This window comes from Sesamum indicum, linkage group LG3 (assembly GCF_026168435.1).
Source record: "Sesamum indicum cultivar Baizhima isolate 11 linkage group LG3, ASM2616843v1, whole genome shotgun sequence".
Taxonomy (NCBI): Eukaryota; Viridiplantae; Streptophyta; class Magnoliopsida; order Lamiales; family Pedaliaceae; genus Sesamum; species Sesamum indicum.
In genome coordinates, this window is record NC_142659.1 from 19,957,677 (window position 1) to 19,976,658 (window position 18,982).

Below are 18,982 nucleotides of genomic sequence, written 5' to 3' on the forward strand. Positions count from 1 at the left end.
GGATAAATATCAATTTTCATTAATTTTTTTTATTAATATCAGTAAATTCAATAAATTTTGACTAATAGAAAAACTTATTTATTAGACGGAAACAAACTTCAAGGGTGCTGATATAATTTTTCAAATCACAATAAATTTATTATAATTACGACGGAGTGGAGTGCATATTCCTTATTCTTAATATATTATTTGTCGTTCATATTCAAAATTGTAATTTATTAATTAAATCCTTCTAATTAAATACAGGAGATTATAACACTAATATTGATTAAAAACTAAACATATTTATTAGTGATGCATGTCTAAACTCAGTGGTTAAGGTTAAAATTGAAGTTTTACGAGCTTATGGGTTTGAGTTTTATCGGACGAGTGGTTATATATTTTATTTTTATGAATTTATTTTAATTTCTTACTATTATTAGTCGTATTAATGTATTAATTGAATCGATGTAATACTAAAAAAAATTAAATATATTTTTTTCAATAAACATATTTTTAGTATTATTATGTTTTTAAAGTAATAAAATCATGGATATTCTTGTTTGATCTTGAACAAGAAAAACTCAATAAGAGGAAATTTACATATATATTAGGAATCAGAATTGATCAAATTGAGCAGATAATTATCCGATCAAGAAATCATAAAATATTCAACAAATCAAAGAAAGTTAAATAAATGTCATTAATTACCCACCACGCTACGCATTACACACAGTCCACCAGCCAAATTAGCTTGAGTAGGAATTCTTCTCTCCAACCCATCACCACCTTAAACCCCCGGAGTCGGCGGCCGGAATATGACGTAATCGTCGGCGGAGGTGGCGTCATCCGATCGAAGTACGATATGCTCGCACCAAAGCCGCCTTGTCATGTAGTATTCCTCCAACTATATTCCACCAAATGCTTTCGGTTTTCTTTTGAATTCGTCGCTGTGACTTTTCTCACTACGATTGATTATTTTCCCGCTAACATTTAATCCCATTTTGCTGTGTTTAGAGAAAGAAAGAATTAGTTTGTTAGAAAAGAAAGTTAGTTTTGGGAAGAGGGATGAATGCAGTTGCGCCGCCGGAGTCCCACGGTGCGGCGGAGGTGCTCCGGACTTACCAAGCTTGGCCGGGGAAAAACGTAATATCATCAACTATTTCTTATTATCTGATTATGGACTCCTGCTATCTGGGAGAAATAACTTCATTACGTTGAGGTTTTAAGATTTTATGATCAGGGATTGAGTTAAGATTTAACTTCCTCGTTCTAAATTGAAAGCTTCATTTGATGGTAATAATCTGAATATTCATGTTATCTTCACGTCTGCTGTGGTTTGGAAGGTGTTCAAATTTTTATGTCTGGTTTGTGGGATTTCAGTACGACTGGAATGCAACTTTTTCTGTTGTATCTTTGCAATTTTTGGCTGGAGTAGTGAACAGCTCTTTTATGGATTACTTTTTAGGCTTTTCTGGGCTGTGGGGAGCTAAAAATAAATCAAAATTGGCATGGTGGAATGAAGAATTAGCTTGCTTTTTGCTGCTCTGAAGTATGCAAAGACCATGTTCTAATTTCCCATACAATGGAACCCAAAAAGAAATGGTGAAAACATATCGAAACATTTGCTTGATTGTGTTCAGAATCAAAACATATTTCTTTATATACGTGAAAGTCGTGAGTACTTTCTATCTGTTGTCCCTAGCAAGAAAGTTTCTGGTTTAAGGATGGAGTTTTCTGAAGTGCCGCATTATTATATGTTTTGTTATGGAATATAAGTGCTGCTGCTAAAACACATATTTGGTTGAGCTTGTCTAAGAGATCTTATAAGACCATTTTACAGCTTATAAACTGTTAGCTCTATTTTAAACATAAGAGTTTCAGTGTTTGGATAAAGTAAAATTATGGAGCTTATACAATGATAGCTATGATAATTTATAATTAATATGATCAACATTGTAGGAGCATGTAAAAATCTGAAAAATGAATTGGAAACTTTTTGTGAGCAGCTGATAAGCTGTACCCCTAAGAAATTATTATTCTCTTGTAAAATATTTGTAAAAGTCTTATAAGTTTATTCTCACACCCTTTTTATCTTTCTATCAGAAGATCTCACCATGAGATGCTTGTTCTTACATTTTCTAAAATCTGTTCTTCGACGTTTCCTTGCAGAAATTTTGTCTTGGGGGGAGGTTAATTTTTGGGCCTGATGTTGGATCGCTATTTTTTACACTATTTCTGATGCTTGCTCCTGCTGTTGTTTTCTGCGTCTTCATCGCCAGAAAGCTGATGGATGAGTTTTCTGGAAATTGGGGGATCTCAATCTTGGTTGTATTTATTGTTTTCACAGTATATGTAAGTCCAGTTTCCTTCTTTCAAGTTTCTGTTTCTTTGTTATTGTTCAGTACCCCTGCTATCCTCTGGCTTCATTAGGTTTATATTTCTCTATAGATTTACTTTTAAAGTTTCTAAGCTCTTGCATAGATGAGCGATCGTTAATTAGGTACTTATTGATAAGGGCATGTAATTTGTCTTCTGATTCTTATTTTTCTTTACTTTTCATGCAAATGGCATATCTGCTTGTACAAAAGATATTAGTAAATTCTGAAAATATGTTCATTCAATGCACAAGCATGCAAACCGTGACAGAAAAGGAAGTTGTAGATTCAGAATATATGAGGAAACTATTCTTAAAAGTTGTTATGAATTGTTGCCATGCAATTTCTAGTTTGATTCTGCTGTTATTGTCAATCTAGCAGTTCAGAAGGTAGGGTCCAAGCACATAAAATGAAGGTATCTTTTGATCTTTGATTTTTGAAGCCAATGCGCACGTATCATCTTGTACTTTCTTGCATCTCTATCTTCTATCCGACTTTTAAAGAAAACTAAAGTGTAACTGAAATTGAAATGCACAGAAATTAAAAGTGGCATATTATTCTGCTGTTACCATTGAATTGAATAGAGGAAACAATTTGCTCCACACTTTTATCATTTCCCATATAGATGGCTGATTGCCTTCCAAATTGTACCAGAAATACATTATGCTAAAATAATCAATATAGGATCATTTCCTGCTTTCTTTTATCTACACTAGAACGCATCATTATAAGCAACATTTCTTATTGCATGTACTTCTCCAGGTGTTAGTCCTCCTTCTACTGACTTCTGGAAGAGATCCTGGTATAATTCCTCGCAACACTCGCCCTCCGGCACCAGAAAATTTGGGAGCTAATGTGGAACCTGGCCCTGGCCAAACGGCAAGTTTGCCTCGGACAAAAGATGTTGTCGTTAATGGAGTAACCATGAAAGTCAAATACTGTGAGACTTGTATGCTTTATAGGCCTCCACGTAGTTCACATTGCTCAATTTGCAATAACTGTGTGGAACGGTTTGACCATCACTGTCCTTGGCTTGGACAGTGTATCGGACTGGTATGCCTTGGTTTTGAGTTGCGACTCTTGATGTATCCATTGATGACAGCCTGCATGATATTTGTTCAATAACACTTTCTTGGACCATCGGAGCTTCCGTGATATCCATTCTTTTCATGTTTATTTGGATATGTATCTCCTAATAATTAGAGCGCTGCAGCTTCATTCCACAGTCCTTATACTCTAATTTACACAAGGAAAATTTTTAAAGAAAACCACTTGCAGCATTAGTCTTCCCTGCTGGAAGTTGGAGCTTAGTCGCTCTTTGCTTCAAAATATGCCCTGCTCAGATTCTTTCAAAACTTAGTTTAGGAAATTTATATATGATATTAAGGAGAATGATTTGATTGAACCTGAACCACTTTATCTTTTATTCTGGTTGCAGAGAAACTATCGCTTCTTTTTCATGTTTGTCTTCTCCGCAACACTTCTTTGCTTATATGGTCACGGGTTTTGCTGGGTCTATATTAGAAAGATTATGGACAGTGAAAAGACCTCCATATGGAAAGCAATGAGGAAGACACCTGCCTCCATCGCACTTATTGTTTATTCTTTTCTAGCACTCTGGTTTGTTGGCGGGCTCTCAGTCTTCCATCCCTACCTCATATGTGTAAACCAGGTAATCTGCTGATCTTTATGGCTTTGAGGTTTTCTTTCATTTAAAATCTTCCTGTTTGTAATATGGTTTCTTGTTTTGAAAGGGAAACTGATTCTTGAACCTTTTCATGCTCTGTCACGTCGAGATGGATAACCACGACCAAAACTGTCTGTAGCTTTTGCCAAACATAATCTGTATCTTACTGAATAGAACACGGAAATTTTTTAAAATGTATCCAGTAAAAACTCAATATTTTCACTAGCTGATAAATCCTATAATATTTGCTATGATTACCAGGGACGGATCTTTTACCATTGTGTCAGCCATTTTACTAACATGTCCTGAATTTTAGTTGATTTTAATTGCATCGCCGATGAAGTTAAATACCATAGTCTAAAAGTTATTTCTAAGGACAATCTGTTGTATGCCGTTTTTAGTATATTGTGTGATTTTTTTTATATTATTGCATGCAAATGCTTTGTCCTTTTAATAAATGGACGGGTTATCTGTGAATTTAACGATTGATGATTTCATCAAATTATTACCAAACCATTGCTAAAAAACCTGAAAAATACTCTGATCACAAAATTGTTGCTATGGTTTTAATTTATTTATGTAATATGCATTTTCCAACTTCTGTAAATATTTCTTCAATGCAGTCGACATATGAGAAATTTAGATATCACTACAGCAGGCATACCAACCCCTTTAATAAAGGTATTGTCAAAAACTTCATGGAGGTATTCTGCAGTAGCATTCCAAAATCCAAGATCAACTTCCGAGCTAAGCTGCAGAAAAAGTCTGTGATGCCACCTTAAACTGTCGATGCTAGTTTCGTCTGCACAAAACCGGCAAATGGAGAAGGGGAGCAAAAAAAGGCAATTGGGATTGAAGCTTTGGTTGTAGATGGTCCATTACCGTCTGAATGGATCGCTCTTATCAGCAACAATATCCAGACATAAGATTGACAAGATCAATTATTGCTGAAAATTGAACAGGGGAAAGTATTGAGGGGGAAAGGTAAATAGGAAAAAATGAGATTGAAACCAGCAACAGCATTGGATGTGTGTATATAGTAGTTCAATTCAAAGAATCTCAATTTTATGATTCTTGAAAATGCAAAATTTGCCCATATATCCAATTTCTCTCTCTCTCCCACAGACAGGGTCTATCCAGCTCAAATTGGGCATATGGTGCAGTAACTAAGTGGCTAGTCATGAAGCATAATGCACATAGACATTGGACGAAAAATGAAACTAAAAGCCTTGGAGAATGAAAAATTGAAAAAGACGTTCCTGGGTAGTATTCAACTGAGATGATAAAATTTCCCTTGAATGCAGGGTAAGGTTAAGCTTAAGTCCATTGTTGCTAGGACACTATTGATCAGAAACTCAGGAATTTTCTAAATCAAAAGAAATATTATTAGCCTAACTTCCTTGCTGGAAACGTTTCATGATGATGAGACTCATATCCATATAGCGTTGAGCACAGTTGGTGAGACAATTTGATTCACTAGAACTGAACTTGCTTCCTGGAGTTCCTGTTATGCATTTGTCCCAGCAAGCAGATGTCAACTTTCCTATCATTTCGGTAACCATTGCCTTCTCTTTTTCTTGCTGAAAAGAGGCAAAGAAAAGAATAAACAACACAAGTCAAACTGAGGCAATAGTAGTCCATAAGGAATTTTAGAATGGAATGACTTAAGATCATAAAACTGCACCAAAAGGGTTCCCTGACCGAGTTACCAGTGGATTGAGGGTTTATGACTTCACAATTGACAAATGAATCCAGATTATAGCTCATATGAACTTTAAATTTGCAGTTATATTAATTTATAGCTATTCTGTAGCTACATAGAAACAGTATATAGTGGACAAGTCTAGACAGAACAGAAACCTAGTGTCGCTACAGTCAAGCCATTCCCAGGGTGAATACTTTACAATAACTACACTACAAAGTGAATGCAAGCCAACAAGCGCAGGGTAGGATTTTCCTAAAGTTGCGTAATTTAATGAAGGGCTTGCAACAAAAGTTTTGATACATTCATGTTCCACTAGCATTAACGTGAGACATCATCCATAAGATATTCAAAATACTAACATATTGAGCCTCTAAAATAACTCCTTATTTGACGTCGCCATCTTATATTTTTAAGTGTCTGCAGTCACATTGTAATTCAACTAAGTACTTCTTTTCAAGGAAACTGTAAGTCTGTAACTCAAAGTCCTTTTGCAGTGGAAATTATCCCCTGTCCCAAGAGATGCTAGAGAAGGTGAACAGGGTTATCCTGAGTACAAGTTAAACGCTAAAGAATTCTATGCAGAGCAGTGAAAAGACAGCCTAATTGTATTGAAACCTTTCCCGGTCACCAAGCATCCCAATTTAAAGGTCAATAAAGATAACTCTTCACTAACATTAACAGCAAAATGCTTAGAACGAAAAGGATGACGAGATTTTTGGAGCTCAAATTATGTCGGTAACACAAGGAGATGCCATCTTGCTCCTCCAACATTACGATCAGCAAGCTATGCCAGTTCAAATTTTAATAACTGAACTAAATTTCAGACAAGATATGCCAGTTCAAACTCTAATAGCTGAACTAAATTTCAGAATACAGACAGATACAAATGGCCATCCACAATTTTCTGAAAGATAATACCAGTGCAACAGTCTCAATTGAAAGAAAAACAACCTGATTCGCGTGTAAATATAAGTGCATATGAATCTAATTCTATTTCCTCCTCGATCCTTGCAGTTTCACCAATTGAAACCAAGATGCCATTCGAACACACTATATGGCCAAGAACATACAGATAAACATTTTACACAGACTGAGGTGAAATCTTCACAAACGGCACGGTTCCAAGAGTGATATATAAAAAATGGTGCGACGAAGAAGAGTAGTACCACATAATTCAACACTCATTCTCAAATTTAAATTCTTCTGATACTAACTGAACATTGCATTTTCACTAGAACTAATTCTTGATAACCTCACTCAATCAATTGCGCTACACAGAAAAGAATCCCCCCCCCCCCACAAAAAAAAAAGAAAAAAGAGTTCAGAAAATTGGGGAAAAGTAAAAATGGAAAACCCATTTCCACACTTTCTTCAACATAGTTGATCTAAAAGATGCATTGCAACACTTATAAACAGCATATCAAATTAAAAATATCCAAATGCAACACACAGAACGTCAACAGACAAACACATATATATTCAAATACTTGGAAAGACTTACATTTAGAAATTGCTGCAGCTCCGGAGAGTTGAGTGATGAAGGGTCCATAGAGAATCACTGAACTTTTGTCGTGATGGAAAGCAAACAATTTTCAACTCTAAAATTTCGTGGGACTTAAACTAGGTACAAAAACCCTAGCAAAACCCCTTTACGAACTGGGGAACAGAAGACTGAAGATGGAAAACTGGGCCGAAGATGTGGGCTTCGGCCGATTATTTCATTATTTCCCCTGAAACCATTTTGATTTAATCAAATTTTAAGTGTAATCCACTTTGGTTAAATAAGGCCCAATTCCGACTCTACGTTTACATAATTGATTATGAATCATAAAAGATCAATTCTATTTTAAAAAAACAGTTATATTATTTAGATTCGTAATTTCATAATTGATTATGTAAATACGTATTATAGCTAAATCTTACAATTAATTCTATTCTTAAGGTTAATAACCGAGTAAAAAATTATTTAACGGGCATAATAGATAATTACGGTAAACAAAAAAATTTCGTGGAATAAAAAAATAAAAATTCTAGATTTATTCTAAAAATGTTCGGAATGCAATTTAGTAGATATTGGAAAAACCAAAAACAAGAGGGGGGGGGGGGGGGCAACAAGAAATCAGGGTTGTTCTAGTTAGAGGGTGTTTGAACATCAAAATGGCTTCAATTCAGATTCACGTGGGTTGGATTTTCAACTTTTGCAAGGATGATTAAATTCTTCTCGTGTGCCCCGTGTGGACAACAATTGAGTTATTACATATGTAGGTATTTAAATAATGAGTAAAATGGATACACCCCGATGTATGAGGTCATTTGTATTTTGCTCACCAACTTTTTTTTTATATATATTTTTCTATTCAATATTTTAATTTTGTTGCACTTTACACTTTTTGGGGAATAATGATATAATATTCCATCCGCGTGTATGCACGCACCTAAAGACAATTTTGGGTTTGGTAAAGTTTTAAAGGTTAAATGCAAGTAGGCCTCTAACATATGGAATCATTTGCACTTTGTCCCCCCTCCAAATCTTGTAATAAAAACAAAATAAATTAAAAAATAGAAAAAATGGGAAAAAAATCTGAAAAATAGAGAAAAAGTTAACTACATAATTTGTAGATAAATAATTTCACATTACAAAATAAAACAAACAGAAAAACCATGAACTTTCTGCAATATCAGGTGTGTGAAGCCCCTAAACGGAACAAGACAATTTTAAACTTCAGGTCACAAACAAAAAACTTCAACACAAACATAAAATCACCAGAACATTACAAAGATTGAAAAAGAAAACCCAGATAAGAAAATATGAAAATTCATTGACCCAAATGAAGAGATTGAACTTCAACAAACCATATAAAAATATTATGAAAGAGTGTAATTTCACAACAAAATCAAATACACTACTAGTATATAAAAAGAGGAAAAATCAAACCAAAAAAATAAAGAAAAAAAATTCCTATATTTCTATTGGTGCCACCATCAAGCATATGTGCATTTCAATCCGTGCCAATATTATATTTGGCTTGTAATGTGGAATGGTTCATATGCAGATCAAATATTAAATTTTCTGAAAATTTTCTCCTTTTCTCCCCATTTACAGAACTTTGTACCATATATATATATATATATATATATATATATTTTGTTTTGTAAAAAGATTGGGGGAGCAAAGTGCAAATGATCCCATACGTTGGAGGGTTATTTACATTTAACCTTTACAATTAGATCGCTCTTAGACGCGTGTATACACACCAATAGAATATTCCACCATAATTCCCCAAAAAATGCAAAGTGCAACAGAATCAAAAGATTGGGTTTAAAAAAAAAAAAAAAAAGGTTGGGGGACAAAGTGCAAATGATCCCATACGCTAGGGGTGTCTGCATTTTACCCTTAAATAAAATATTTACTAAACTAGAGTTAGGAGTTTTTGCATAATAAATCATAAATAGATATGAATGTATTTGTCATAACTTATAGTAAATTATTTGTTACATCTTTAAGTATATTAATTCCCTACAGTTCTATGCTCATTAATATTTTATGCCTTTTCTTTTCCTTGTTATGTTTGATCTTTTTGCAACCTATTCGTACCATATAGACTTATTAATGAACGGACAATAATTTTGTTTATACCAACAAGTTAGCTGTTATTAATTTGACGGAGTCAAACTCTATCGAGCCAATCCAAAACATAATAGGTGTACAAATTGGATGTATCCATATTTTAATTTGGGTCTGAGCTCGACTCTTTGGTATTTTATTTATTTATTTAGTCATGGCTACATTTTATACTATATTCCCAATATCTTAGAAATTAGCCTCTATCCAAATTAGAGATTATTAGATTGTCAGAAGAAATTAAAAGAGGAAAAGTGAAAATAAGAAAACTCATTGGTGAGCATCTAAGCTTTAGGTCTAATATATATACTATGACTTCGAATAAAAATTGAATAATTTTTTATCTGTTCGACTTATATTCAATTAATCGCAATCATTAGTCCAACTCATGAATAAATCAATATAAATTCTTATTTCTTATGTAAACCGCTCCCTTATCATTGCTTAAAAGATAAATTACAACCAATCCTCCTGAGATTTGTTATAATTATAAATATTTTTTTATTATTTAAAAAATTATTAATACTCCCTGGAATCAACAACGGTTTAACAAATACTCCCTATAATGATCTGTCACGAGATGATATTTGTTAGATGATTGTTAATTTCAAAGGGTATTTGTAACTTTTTAAATAACAAGACAGTATTTGTAATTATGTCAAATCTCACGAAAGCCAATTGTAATTTATCTTTATAGAAAAAGGGTAAATTACAACTACCTCCTTGTAGATTTGGCATAATTATGAATACCACCTCGTTGTTTGAAAAATTACAAATACATCACTCAAATTAACAATAATTGTGTAGCCCCTAGATTGTGAAATGAGGGTAAAATGCAATCCACCTACCTGTGTTATTAGAATAGGCAAACAACCCCCTTTTGAAAAATAAGATAACAATTTATCTTCCTGTGTTTTTTAAAGTGTAGCAATTTATCCCCTTAGGATTTGAAAAAATAAAGCAATTTACCTTCCGATCTAAGGAGGTAAATTGCTTCATTTTTTAAAACACAGGAGGGTAAATTACTATTTTTTATTTTTTATAAGAGGGTAATTTGCTCATTTCTAATATCACAGGACCGTAAATTGCTATTCACACTTACTATTTTACCCTTATTAATTATTTTAAAAAATTAAAAAAATGAAAAAATATAAAAGAACTTGAGGGTAGATAAAATAAATAATCTAGAGGGAATTAGTTTAAAAATATTTTAAAAAATTATTATATATATATAACATTATAATTTATAATTCAAAAGGACGTTTTAATCATTTCACCACAAAAATTAGATGAAAACATAACCGTATGAGCTCGTTGTTAGACGGACGTTAAAATCAAACAGGTATTTGCGTTTTTTTTCGAACAATAAGGAGGTATTTGTAATTATGTCAAATCTTAGGGAAGATAGTAGTAATTTAAAGGGGTAAATTGCTCTAATTTTGTTACATAAAATATTGGATGGAGCAGTTTGCTTTTTGAATGGTGAGCTGACTTTATTATTGTTAGCATTAAAAATGAGGAAGAAAAGCAACATCTTCTCCATGAAGCAAAGCACCTCTCCAAACATATCCCATTTCAATTTTCAAGTCAATCCCTCTTACCATCTTTTCAGGGATTTATTTACTTTTTTCAAAAAAAGTAGCAAACTTTTCATTTCTTTTTTCTTGCTTTCAACCCTATTTTTTTTTTTCAGAATTAAATCAAGAAAAGTAGATTTCATATTGCAGTCTTTATTATATATTAATTTCACATAATTAATCGGGTGGAAGAGTCAACTTTAGATGTCAGACATCCATATACATTAAAAGTGATTGAAAATAAAGTTATTTATACATCAAATTTTAACTATATTGTATTATATATATATATATGTGAAGTAATTAAAATAAGCCATAATAATGAGAATCTTGCGACGCTAATCATATATGCAGCATTCATAATTGTCAATAAGACTTTGCTTAGTTGATGAAGCTGAAGTCCCATGACCTTAGAGGTTATGAGTTCAAATCCTGCTATATGCATTGGATGTTGTTCTACTGCACAGTAGGTATTATTTAGATTTTATTGATATGATACTGTTGATTAGCGTATGACTGTTGTAATTGTTTTTGTTAGATACTGATATTTGACAAGACTGATTGTAATGAAGTTATTTAAATTAATAATAGTTCAGCGCTTAAAAAAAATAATTATGGTGTTTGGATTGATAATTTCATAATTGATTATACAAATTCATACTACAATTAAAATTCAAAATCAATCGCAATTTTGAGGTCGATGAAAGAATTAAAAAATTAACTAATGAACATAATTGATAACTAAGTTGAATAATTGTGACGGAATTAAAAGGTATATGTAAAACTGTGTAGCTTTAATTAAACGTGATTTTATGAAAAAATTGATTCCCAGAATGATTATTAAAAAATTGGTCATATAATTGCAGAGTGGAGCGCTAAGTAGTTGATATTTGCCTTTGATTATCATATGATCGATATGTTAATAAACAATTCTTGTGTACTGATCTTCAACTTAAATACAAACTGTATGCATATAATTAATGGTAGGGTAAGAGACATGTTCACTTCCTCACTTTATCTTAATTATTTCTTACATTTTGAAAAGCAACCTTTGTGTATCAAAAATGGCCCAACAATCAAATTGTCATCTGCATATATTGGAGGATTCTTAATCACCAAGAAATACTGTGAAAATTGACATTGATGTGTATGTTGGTAACAAATATTTATTGTGTTAAATTTATTTTGATCCCTGGATAAAATTTTATGAAATTTTTAATATGAAAAATCACTCTTATGTTATGAATAAATAATCATATCGTCTCCTGATAAACTTGAGTTTATTTTTTAGAAACAATGGCTAAAATACCCCTCTTAATCAACCGATCAAACAAGGTCTATTAATATATAATTATTTTAATTTATAATATATATAATTTATAACTATTAAAATATACTCATAATATATATAATTATAATTTATATAAAAATATTATTTTAAAATAATAATGATAATCCACCCCCACCCACTGCTTCCCACCCTCCGCCCAACCCACCCCACCCCCACCCCCACCCAACCCCGACCTCCTCCTCCCTCCCCTTCCCACCCACCCTAGGCTTGGGTGACGGTTTGAGCAACGTCGGGTGATGCCGATCGTCCTCGTTGCATTGGGCGACGAGACTAGGAGGTCGCCTCTGTTGCTGCTGCTTCTGCTTTTTTTTTTTAATATATAAATTATTTTTTGATTAATTTAATTAAAATTATATTTTATTATATAAATAATTATTATATATGTGAAGAAGGACAAAAATGTTAAAAAAAAAAAGTATTTTCATAGCCATTTCACAGTTAAAGTGCGTGTGGCGCAATTTCTGTACGTAGGGATTTTTTTGAATTTTATTTTATATCGTGGGAGTAATTGATACTTTAATTTTCATAGATTTTTTTTTTTTTACATTTCTATTATCACAGGGGGTCCCTGAATTTTTTTCAATATCTATTTATGAAAGTAAAAAAAGTAATTTTTATATATAAGACATACATTAATACATATACCTTACACACTATATAATTTTCAACACGATTACAAATATCCAAAATATTTTTCTACAGCAAACTACTATTCATTTAATTTGACAAATCATAACCTCTCTCTCCTAAAAATTCTCTCTCTAGATTTAACTATTCACCTAGTATGTTATTATGTGAGGGTAAAATTCTCGTCCCATCTATTAATCAAAATTACAACTACATTAGACATATATTGCAGCACTCAAATGGCAGCGTTTCTACTGTCGAGGATTGCTCGATTCTTAAGATTGAGATTTTACGATTCAAAGATTCTACTTTTATAATTATCGGTACTTGTAAGAATCTCATTCTTTAATTTTCAACTATATTTTATATTACTATTTACAGTTTCAATTCTAGTCAGATTAGTTAACATTTATATGTTTCAAGCAACAAATATTTCACATTATACCAATACGTATACTATTAATTATGGAGGACGGGTTTACAGTAACTAGTTCGATTCTAAAAAATGTATATTTACAGAAATACCCTTTTCTTCCTAAAAATTAAATAGAAAATTTAAACAAGAAAAGTTGTCATCCTTCAACTTTATACATTTAATTTAGAAAATTTGCTTTTATTTAAAATTGATTTGCATAATCAATTCATTGAATAAGTGATATCCATTTTTATAACTTTTTTTCATTACAATTTTACTGTAAATGTACACATGCATCGAGTGTGCATAAACTGCTAGCTAGTGTATATAAATGATTGTGTCACAAATGATATTTGTAACTGTACACCATGATATTTACAATATATTAACTGAAAGTATTTATCAACTTTTTGTTGAAACTAATGTTACAAATTTATCATATATATTTTTAAACCACTTACATTAAGTTCGTTTAAACCGAATATTACCATCAACTTTTATAGCTTATTGGTAAAAGTTATACAAATTGAACTTCTTTCCCAAACAAACAGGTACTCAAACTTCATGCCTTCTCAATTTCTCTCTTTCATTTTCAAAAACTCCTAGCTTACCATCTAAACTTACAGTTTTCTGAGAAAATTACAATTTAAGTTAAAAAATATAGGATAGCATGTGATATTAATCCCACATTTTTTAAAATAGTCAACATTTGTCTTATATTTTAGGAAAATGTTGCACAAATTAGTTTCATGATTGCAATATTAGTCCCACACTTTAGAAAAACGTTGTAAAGTTAGTTCCACTCTTGAGGAAAATACTGCAGTTAGTCCTAAAATTATTCCCGAATGTTGTAAAGTTAGTTCCAAACGTTGCAATTTTTTTATGGCGGACTAACTTTTCAATATTTTCTTAAAGTGTGGGTTGACTAATATTAGCTATTTCAGAAAGTACGTGACTAATATTGTTAACCATCCTATATTTTGGAATAAAAAATATAATTTTCTTCAATTTTCTCTACAACTTTTCTGACCATAAGAGTAAAAGCTATTACAAACACCTCTGTAGTATAGCTATGGAGAATACTGAATAAGAATGAGAAGAAATCTTAAAAATGTAGGAGTACCATTAATTTAATCAGACATTCTAAGTATCAGATGTCTCTCCAGAAACAATACTTTAAAGAGGCAAAAACACTGTCAGCATAATCTTTTGTTAAGCACACAGCCTAAAAAGAAAAAGGGAGGAGAACAAAAGTCACACAGCCATTTCCATCTCTATAAAGATCAGCTCCAACTGTGAATTCTCCATGCAAGTCAACACCTTCTCCCTCTTTAAATTAAACCTCTCTCTCTCTCTCTCTCTCTCTCTTTGATTTCCTCCGTCGTGCACTCTGAGATTTGCACGGCGGATTACTGCGCTTTCAGCGCCACTAGTGATACAGTTCTACAACATGGACAAGTTCAACTTTGTTAGAGATGGAGAGAGCAAGCTGCCCCCTGGATTCCGTTTCCAGCCCACCGATGAAGAGATCGTTTTTCAGTACTTGGCGCGTAAAACATTTTCGTATCCGTTGCCTGCTTCAGTCATCCCAGAAATCAACGTTTTCAGCTTTCATCCGTGGGAGTTGCCAGGTTCGTCTGTTTCTAGAAACGATCAATTACATCATACAATGCATCAAGACAATAACATATGTACTCACATGACCTTATCCGTTGAAACAAAGAGCACTACTTCTCGACATAATTTATGTTAATCAGTACTTTTAGGCTAATTGCAGCTTCATTGTATAGGTAATTCGGACCAAGACAGGTACTTTTTTAGCCACCTGCGCGAAAGCAGTTACCGGAGCGTTAACAGAAGCAGCAGAACAACTTGTGGGGGTTACTGGAAGATCACTGGTTCAGATAAACAAATTGTCTGCTTGAAGAGGATGCCGATTGTGGGGATCAAAAGGACACTAGTGTTCTACAAGGGGAAGCATCCTCGCGCTGTTAGGACTGATTGGTTCATGCATCTCTACTGCATTGCACTTTCGGGGAATGTAGCTTGCAATATCCAGCAGAAAAGGAGTTCTCAGGTTAATTTTGTAATCCTGTTTCTGGTTTACTGAGTTAATGCCTCGTCTAAAAGTTTAAGCTGTTGCAGCTAATATTAGCCAATTTAGCTCGTTGTTTTAGTGGAATGATGCTAATGATATTTGTTACCGGTTGCAGGGATCTTCGGTTCAAATAGGAAAATGGGTTTTGTGCCATGTGTTTACGAAGAAAAGGGGGACTAAAGCTGAGGTTGATAGTAACAGTAGGCGTAGGAATTATGATTTCATGATAACAGGAGAGACAAGCGATACAGATTCTTCGTCTGCTTCGTCATCATCATATTCTTGTGATTCCGATTCTAGTGCTGTCAGCGAGGTCTCTTCAAATACTGCTAACAGTGAAACTAATAGCGGCCGTAATGTTTAATGTATTTATATTTCTGCATCTTGCTATTGAACAAGCGTTCTGAAGTAGCAACGCTCGTTGAAATTAATTGTTCGCATCTCAATAAAGGAATTCTTGTCGAGATATTTGATCATATTTCTGATTATTATATTTTTCTTATTTTCAAGATAACAAAAAAAAAAAACATGATCTTACAACCTGGATCAACTTCTGCTCCCTCTCTAACATAAAATGTGATGTAGGAAAAGGAAAAAGTCCTGCAGCAACTAAGTCAACTGCTCTGTGTACCAAAAGAAAGGGGATGCTTCTAATAAATCTGCTGCCTTTTTCCATGAAAAGGGGTTAGATTTTTGTGAAGAAATTAGTTCGAAAGAGGTTGAATAAGAAGCAAGCAAAGCATATGCTTCTCTCTGGCTTTATGTAATAAAGAGAACTCTTTTGTGAAGAGGGCAAGAACAAGAGCAAGAACATTTTCACATGCACACTCTTAAAACTACTTTTAGTGCTAAAAAGTGATCTCTTAACACTAAAATCACTAATACTCCCTACATTAAGGTCAAATTACATGATCAAGTTGCCACAACAGACATGGGGTGTTAGTGAATTATTTAAAAAAGTAGGGGGTGATTCTGTAATTTAATCATAGTTGAGGAGTCTAAATATAAATGTTCTAAGAAAGAAGGATCATGAAATGTAGCAGTGGTAAGAAGTGATTGCTGTCACAAGGTTTAGCAAATAAGAGTTGGGCCTGAAATGAACAGGCTAATTTACACTATATATGTTTCTTGCCTGGAAACTTCATAAACATCCCTACAGTTCCAGGAATTCAGTGTCATTCTCTTCATGTTTTGTATGAATTCTCGGAGGCATCCCCTATCAGGAGCTGAATCCCTGATTCATTATTGTAGGACCTGAATGGCCTGAACTACCATACTCTTACGTCTGAAATTGAATACATAAGCATTATTATATTGTGTAATCTATTAACTCCCCAGAGGAAATCTTGCAAATCCAACGTTCAGTAACCTGCTAAACACCAAACTACTACCAAATACAGGCTAAGTCGTTGCCTTTGCTGCTAAATCCTAACCAGAATCGATGTCCACCGAAATGGTATTGTTCTTCCTCCTCCTACTCTTATTTATCATCCATTTCTCTCCGGCAGCATGCCAAATGCTACCTGCGTATGCCCACATCGAGGGCGAATGGCATCTCTTGCACAGAAGTATTGGCATATCAGCCATGCATATGCAACTCCTAAAAAACAACAAAGTTGTCATTTTCGATAGGACAGATTTCGGCCCTTCCAACATCTCTCTATCTGGTAGACGCTGCCGGTTTGACCCAAATGACCGGGTTCTGAAAAAGGACTGCACTGCGCACTCTATTTTGTATGATATCAGGACAAATGGCTTTCGGACCTTAACAGTTCAGACTGACACTTGGTGCTCGTCTGGGGCACTCCTTCCGGATGGGACTCTTGTCCAAACTGGGGGATACAATGATGGTGATCATGTAATACGCATTCTGGTGCCGTGTAATGGGGGAAACTGCGATTGGGTTGAGTTCCCCCGCAGTCTTTCACGGCGCAGATGGTATGCTTCTAATCAGATACTCCCTGACGGCCGTGTAATTATAGTTGGTGGCAGAGCACAGTTTAACTATGAGTTTTACCCTGGACATTCACCTTCTTCCTCTAAGTCCTTTCGGCTCAATTTTCTCCGAGAAACGAAAGATGGACATGAAAACAACTTGTATCCATTTCTCCACCTTTTACCAGATGGAAACTTGTTCGTCTTCGCCAACACACGATCCATCGTATTTAACTATAAGCGGAACCAAATCGTCAGGGAATTCCCCGCCATCCCTGGAGCTGATCCCCGGAACTATCCGAGTTCAGGCTCCTCTGTTTTACTCCCCATAGACGAAAACGCTCCGGTCGTACCTGAAATCATGATCTGTGGCGGAGCTACACGGAATGCATTCGAGCTTGCAAACCGGGGGGTCTTTCAGCGTGCCTGCTCCACCTGCGGTCGCCTAAAAATCACAAAAGAAGAACCAGCCTGGAAAATAGAAAACATGCCAATGCCACGAGTGATGAGCGATATGCTAATCCTCCCTGACGGGTATGTGATCATAATCAACGGAGCACGCTCAGGCACGGCAGGGTGGGAATATGCAAAAAATCCCGTCACCAGGCCGCTGATTTACAACCCAAACGGGAAAGCAGGTGTCCGATTCTCAATCATGGCCGCTTCCTCCAGGCCGCGGCTCTACCATTCCACTGCCGTTCTGCTAACCGATGGACGAGTCCTGGTGGGAGGCAGCAATCCCCATAAGTATTACAACTTCACAGGCGTTGATTATCCAACTGATCTGAGCCTGGAATCATTCTCTCCCCCATATTTATCTCCCGTGTATGATCGATTGAGGCCAAGAATAATTAGAACTTATGAGATTATTAGATACAAGAACGCGTTTTCGTTGACTTTCACAGTGCAGAGATTCGTGAAAACGAGCGCTGTTTCAGTTAGGATAGTGGCTCCATCATTTAATACACATTCTTTCTCCATGAATCAGAGGATGGTGGTGCTCAAGGGGGCTCGGGTTTCGCGTGTCGGACCCAATGTTTACAGGGTTGCTGCATCAGGGCCATCTAAGCCTGAGATTGCGCCTCCGGGATATTATTTGTTGTTTCTTTTGCATGCTGGTATTCCGAGTTCTGGGATGTGGGTTAAGATTCAGTAATATGTTAGCTTATAAGGTTGATGATACTGTCCTTCCTTTTACTATAAACTAGTGTGAGTTATCTCAATAAAATTGTTATATAATAATAATAAATAAATTTATAAATAAATAATAAAAATATAGTATTTTATATATACAAAAATATTAATTTTATAAAGTAAAAGGAACAAATAAATAAAATAATTTTTTTCACTTTATTTATTATTTATTTCGATGTAATAAAAATAGGTTGATGTAAAAAGTTTCAAATAGTTCAAAAAGAAGGAAAAAAAATGCAAGATTCATGATGCCTCTAGGGAGCCCAATTCAGGAGGAGGCCAACAATTGGCCCAAGTTCGAGAGGCATTGATCCAAGAAGGCCTCATAGGCCGACAATGAAGTTTAAGAACTTGAAGTTCCCCAACCAAAGTCGAAGGTTCTCCCGCCCATAGGGAGACCTAGGCAGCAGCCAC

General features: G+C 34.2%; 4 protein-coding genes across 5 annotated transcripts; 3 read left to right on the plus strand and 1 right to left on the minus strand.

Moving 5' to 3' along the window:
• The first annotated feature begins 662 nt into the window (after window positions 1-662).
• LOC105158161 (putative protein S-acyltransferase 7) lies at window positions 663-5,142 on the plus strand. 2 transcript variants are annotated; one of them, XM_088878838.1, is made up of 5 exons: window positions 663-1,125; window positions 2,152-2,334; window positions 3,120-3,410; window positions 3,796-4,029; window positions 4,112-4,466. In XM_088878838.1, exons 1-5 carry the CDS (start codon window positions 1,048-1,050, stop codon window positions 4,118-4,120), a joined length of 795 nt encoding a protein of 264 aa, XP_088734964.1. In that variant the 5' UTR covers window positions 663-1,047; the 3' UTR covers window positions 4,121-4,466. The 2 variants fall into 2 exon arrangements, with proteins under 2 accessions (XP_088734964.1, XP_088734963.1); XM_088878837.1 differs by lacking the exon at window positions 4,112-4,466 and adding an exon at window positions 4,668-5,142 and having other exon boundaries at window positions 665-1,125.
• A 117-nt stretch (window positions 5,143-5,259) lies between these two features.
• On the minus strand, window positions 5,260-7,410 carry LOC105158162 (mitochondrial import inner membrane translocase subunit TIM8). The gene is made up of 2 exons (XM_011074808.3): window positions 7,251-7,410; window positions 5,260-5,624 (listed from the first exon to the last, which is right to left on the minus strand). Exons 1-2 carry the CDS (start codon window positions 7,296-7,298, stop codon window positions 5,436-5,438), a joined length of 237 nt encoding a protein of 78 aa, XP_011073110.1. The 5' UTR covers window positions 7,299-7,410; the 3' UTR covers window positions 5,260-5,435.
• A 7,229-nt stretch (window positions 7,411-14,639) lies between these two features.
• LOC105158163 (NAC domain-containing protein 83) lies at window positions 14,640-15,915 on the plus strand. The gene is made up of 3 exons (XM_011074809.3): window positions 14,640-14,972; window positions 15,132-15,418; window positions 15,555-15,915. The coding sequence occupies exons 1-3, from the start codon at window positions 14,792-14,794 to the stop codon at window positions 15,801-15,803; spliced, it is 717 nt and encodes a 238-aa protein (XP_011073111.1). The 5' UTR covers window positions 14,640-14,791; the 3' UTR covers window positions 15,804-15,915.
• Window positions 15,916-16,699: 784 nt separating this feature from the next.
• On the plus strand, window positions 16,700-18,530 carry LOC105158164 (glyoxal oxidase-related protein). Its single transcript, XM_011074810.3, has one exon. The coding sequence runs from the start codon at window positions 16,881-16,883 to the stop codon at window positions 18,528-18,530; it is 1,650 nt and encodes a 549-aa protein (XP_011073112.2). The 5' UTR covers window positions 16,700-16,880.
• The last annotated feature ends 452 nt before the right edge of the window (window positions 18,531-18,982 follow it).

Bases quoted from the DNA above. Each gene is read 5' to 3' on its own strand.
- LOC105158161 (XM_088878837.1), top strand. From the start codon at position 1,048: ATGAATGCAGTTGCGCCGCCGGAGTCCCACGGTGCGGCGGAGGTGCTC. The intron at 2,335-3,119 runs GTAAGTCCAGTT...GTACTTCTCCAG, and splicing joins TTATTGTTTTCACAGTATAT to GTGTTAGTCCTCCTTCTACT. The intron at 3,411-3,795 runs GTATGCCTTGGT...TTCTGGTTGCAG, and splicing joins TTGGACAGTGTATCGGACTG to AGAAACTATCGCTTCTTTTT.
- LOC105158162 (XM_011074808.3), bottom strand. From the start codon at position 7,298: ATGGACCCTTCATCACTCAACTCTCCGGAGCTGCAGCAATTTCTAAAT. The intron at 5,625-7,250 runs GTAAGTCTTTCC...GCCTCTTTTCAG, and splicing joins AGCTGCAGCAATTTCTAAAT to CAAGAAAAAGAGAAGGCAAT.
- LOC105158163 (XM_011074809.3), top strand. From the start codon at position 14,792: ATGGACAAGTTCAACTTTGTTAGAGATGGAGAGAGCAAGCTGCCCCCT. The intron at 14,973-15,131 runs GTTCGTCTGTTT...TTCATTGTATAG, and splicing joins TCATCCGTGGGAGTTGCCAG to GTAATTCGGACCAAGACAGG. The intron at 15,419-15,554 runs GTTAATTTTGTA...TACCGGTTGCAG, and splicing joins AGCAGAAAAGGAGTTCTCAG to GGATCTTCGGTTCAAATAGG.
- LOC105158164 (XM_011074810.3), top strand. From the start codon at position 16,881: ATGTCCACCGAAATGGTATTGTTCTTCCTCCTCCTACTCTTATTTATC.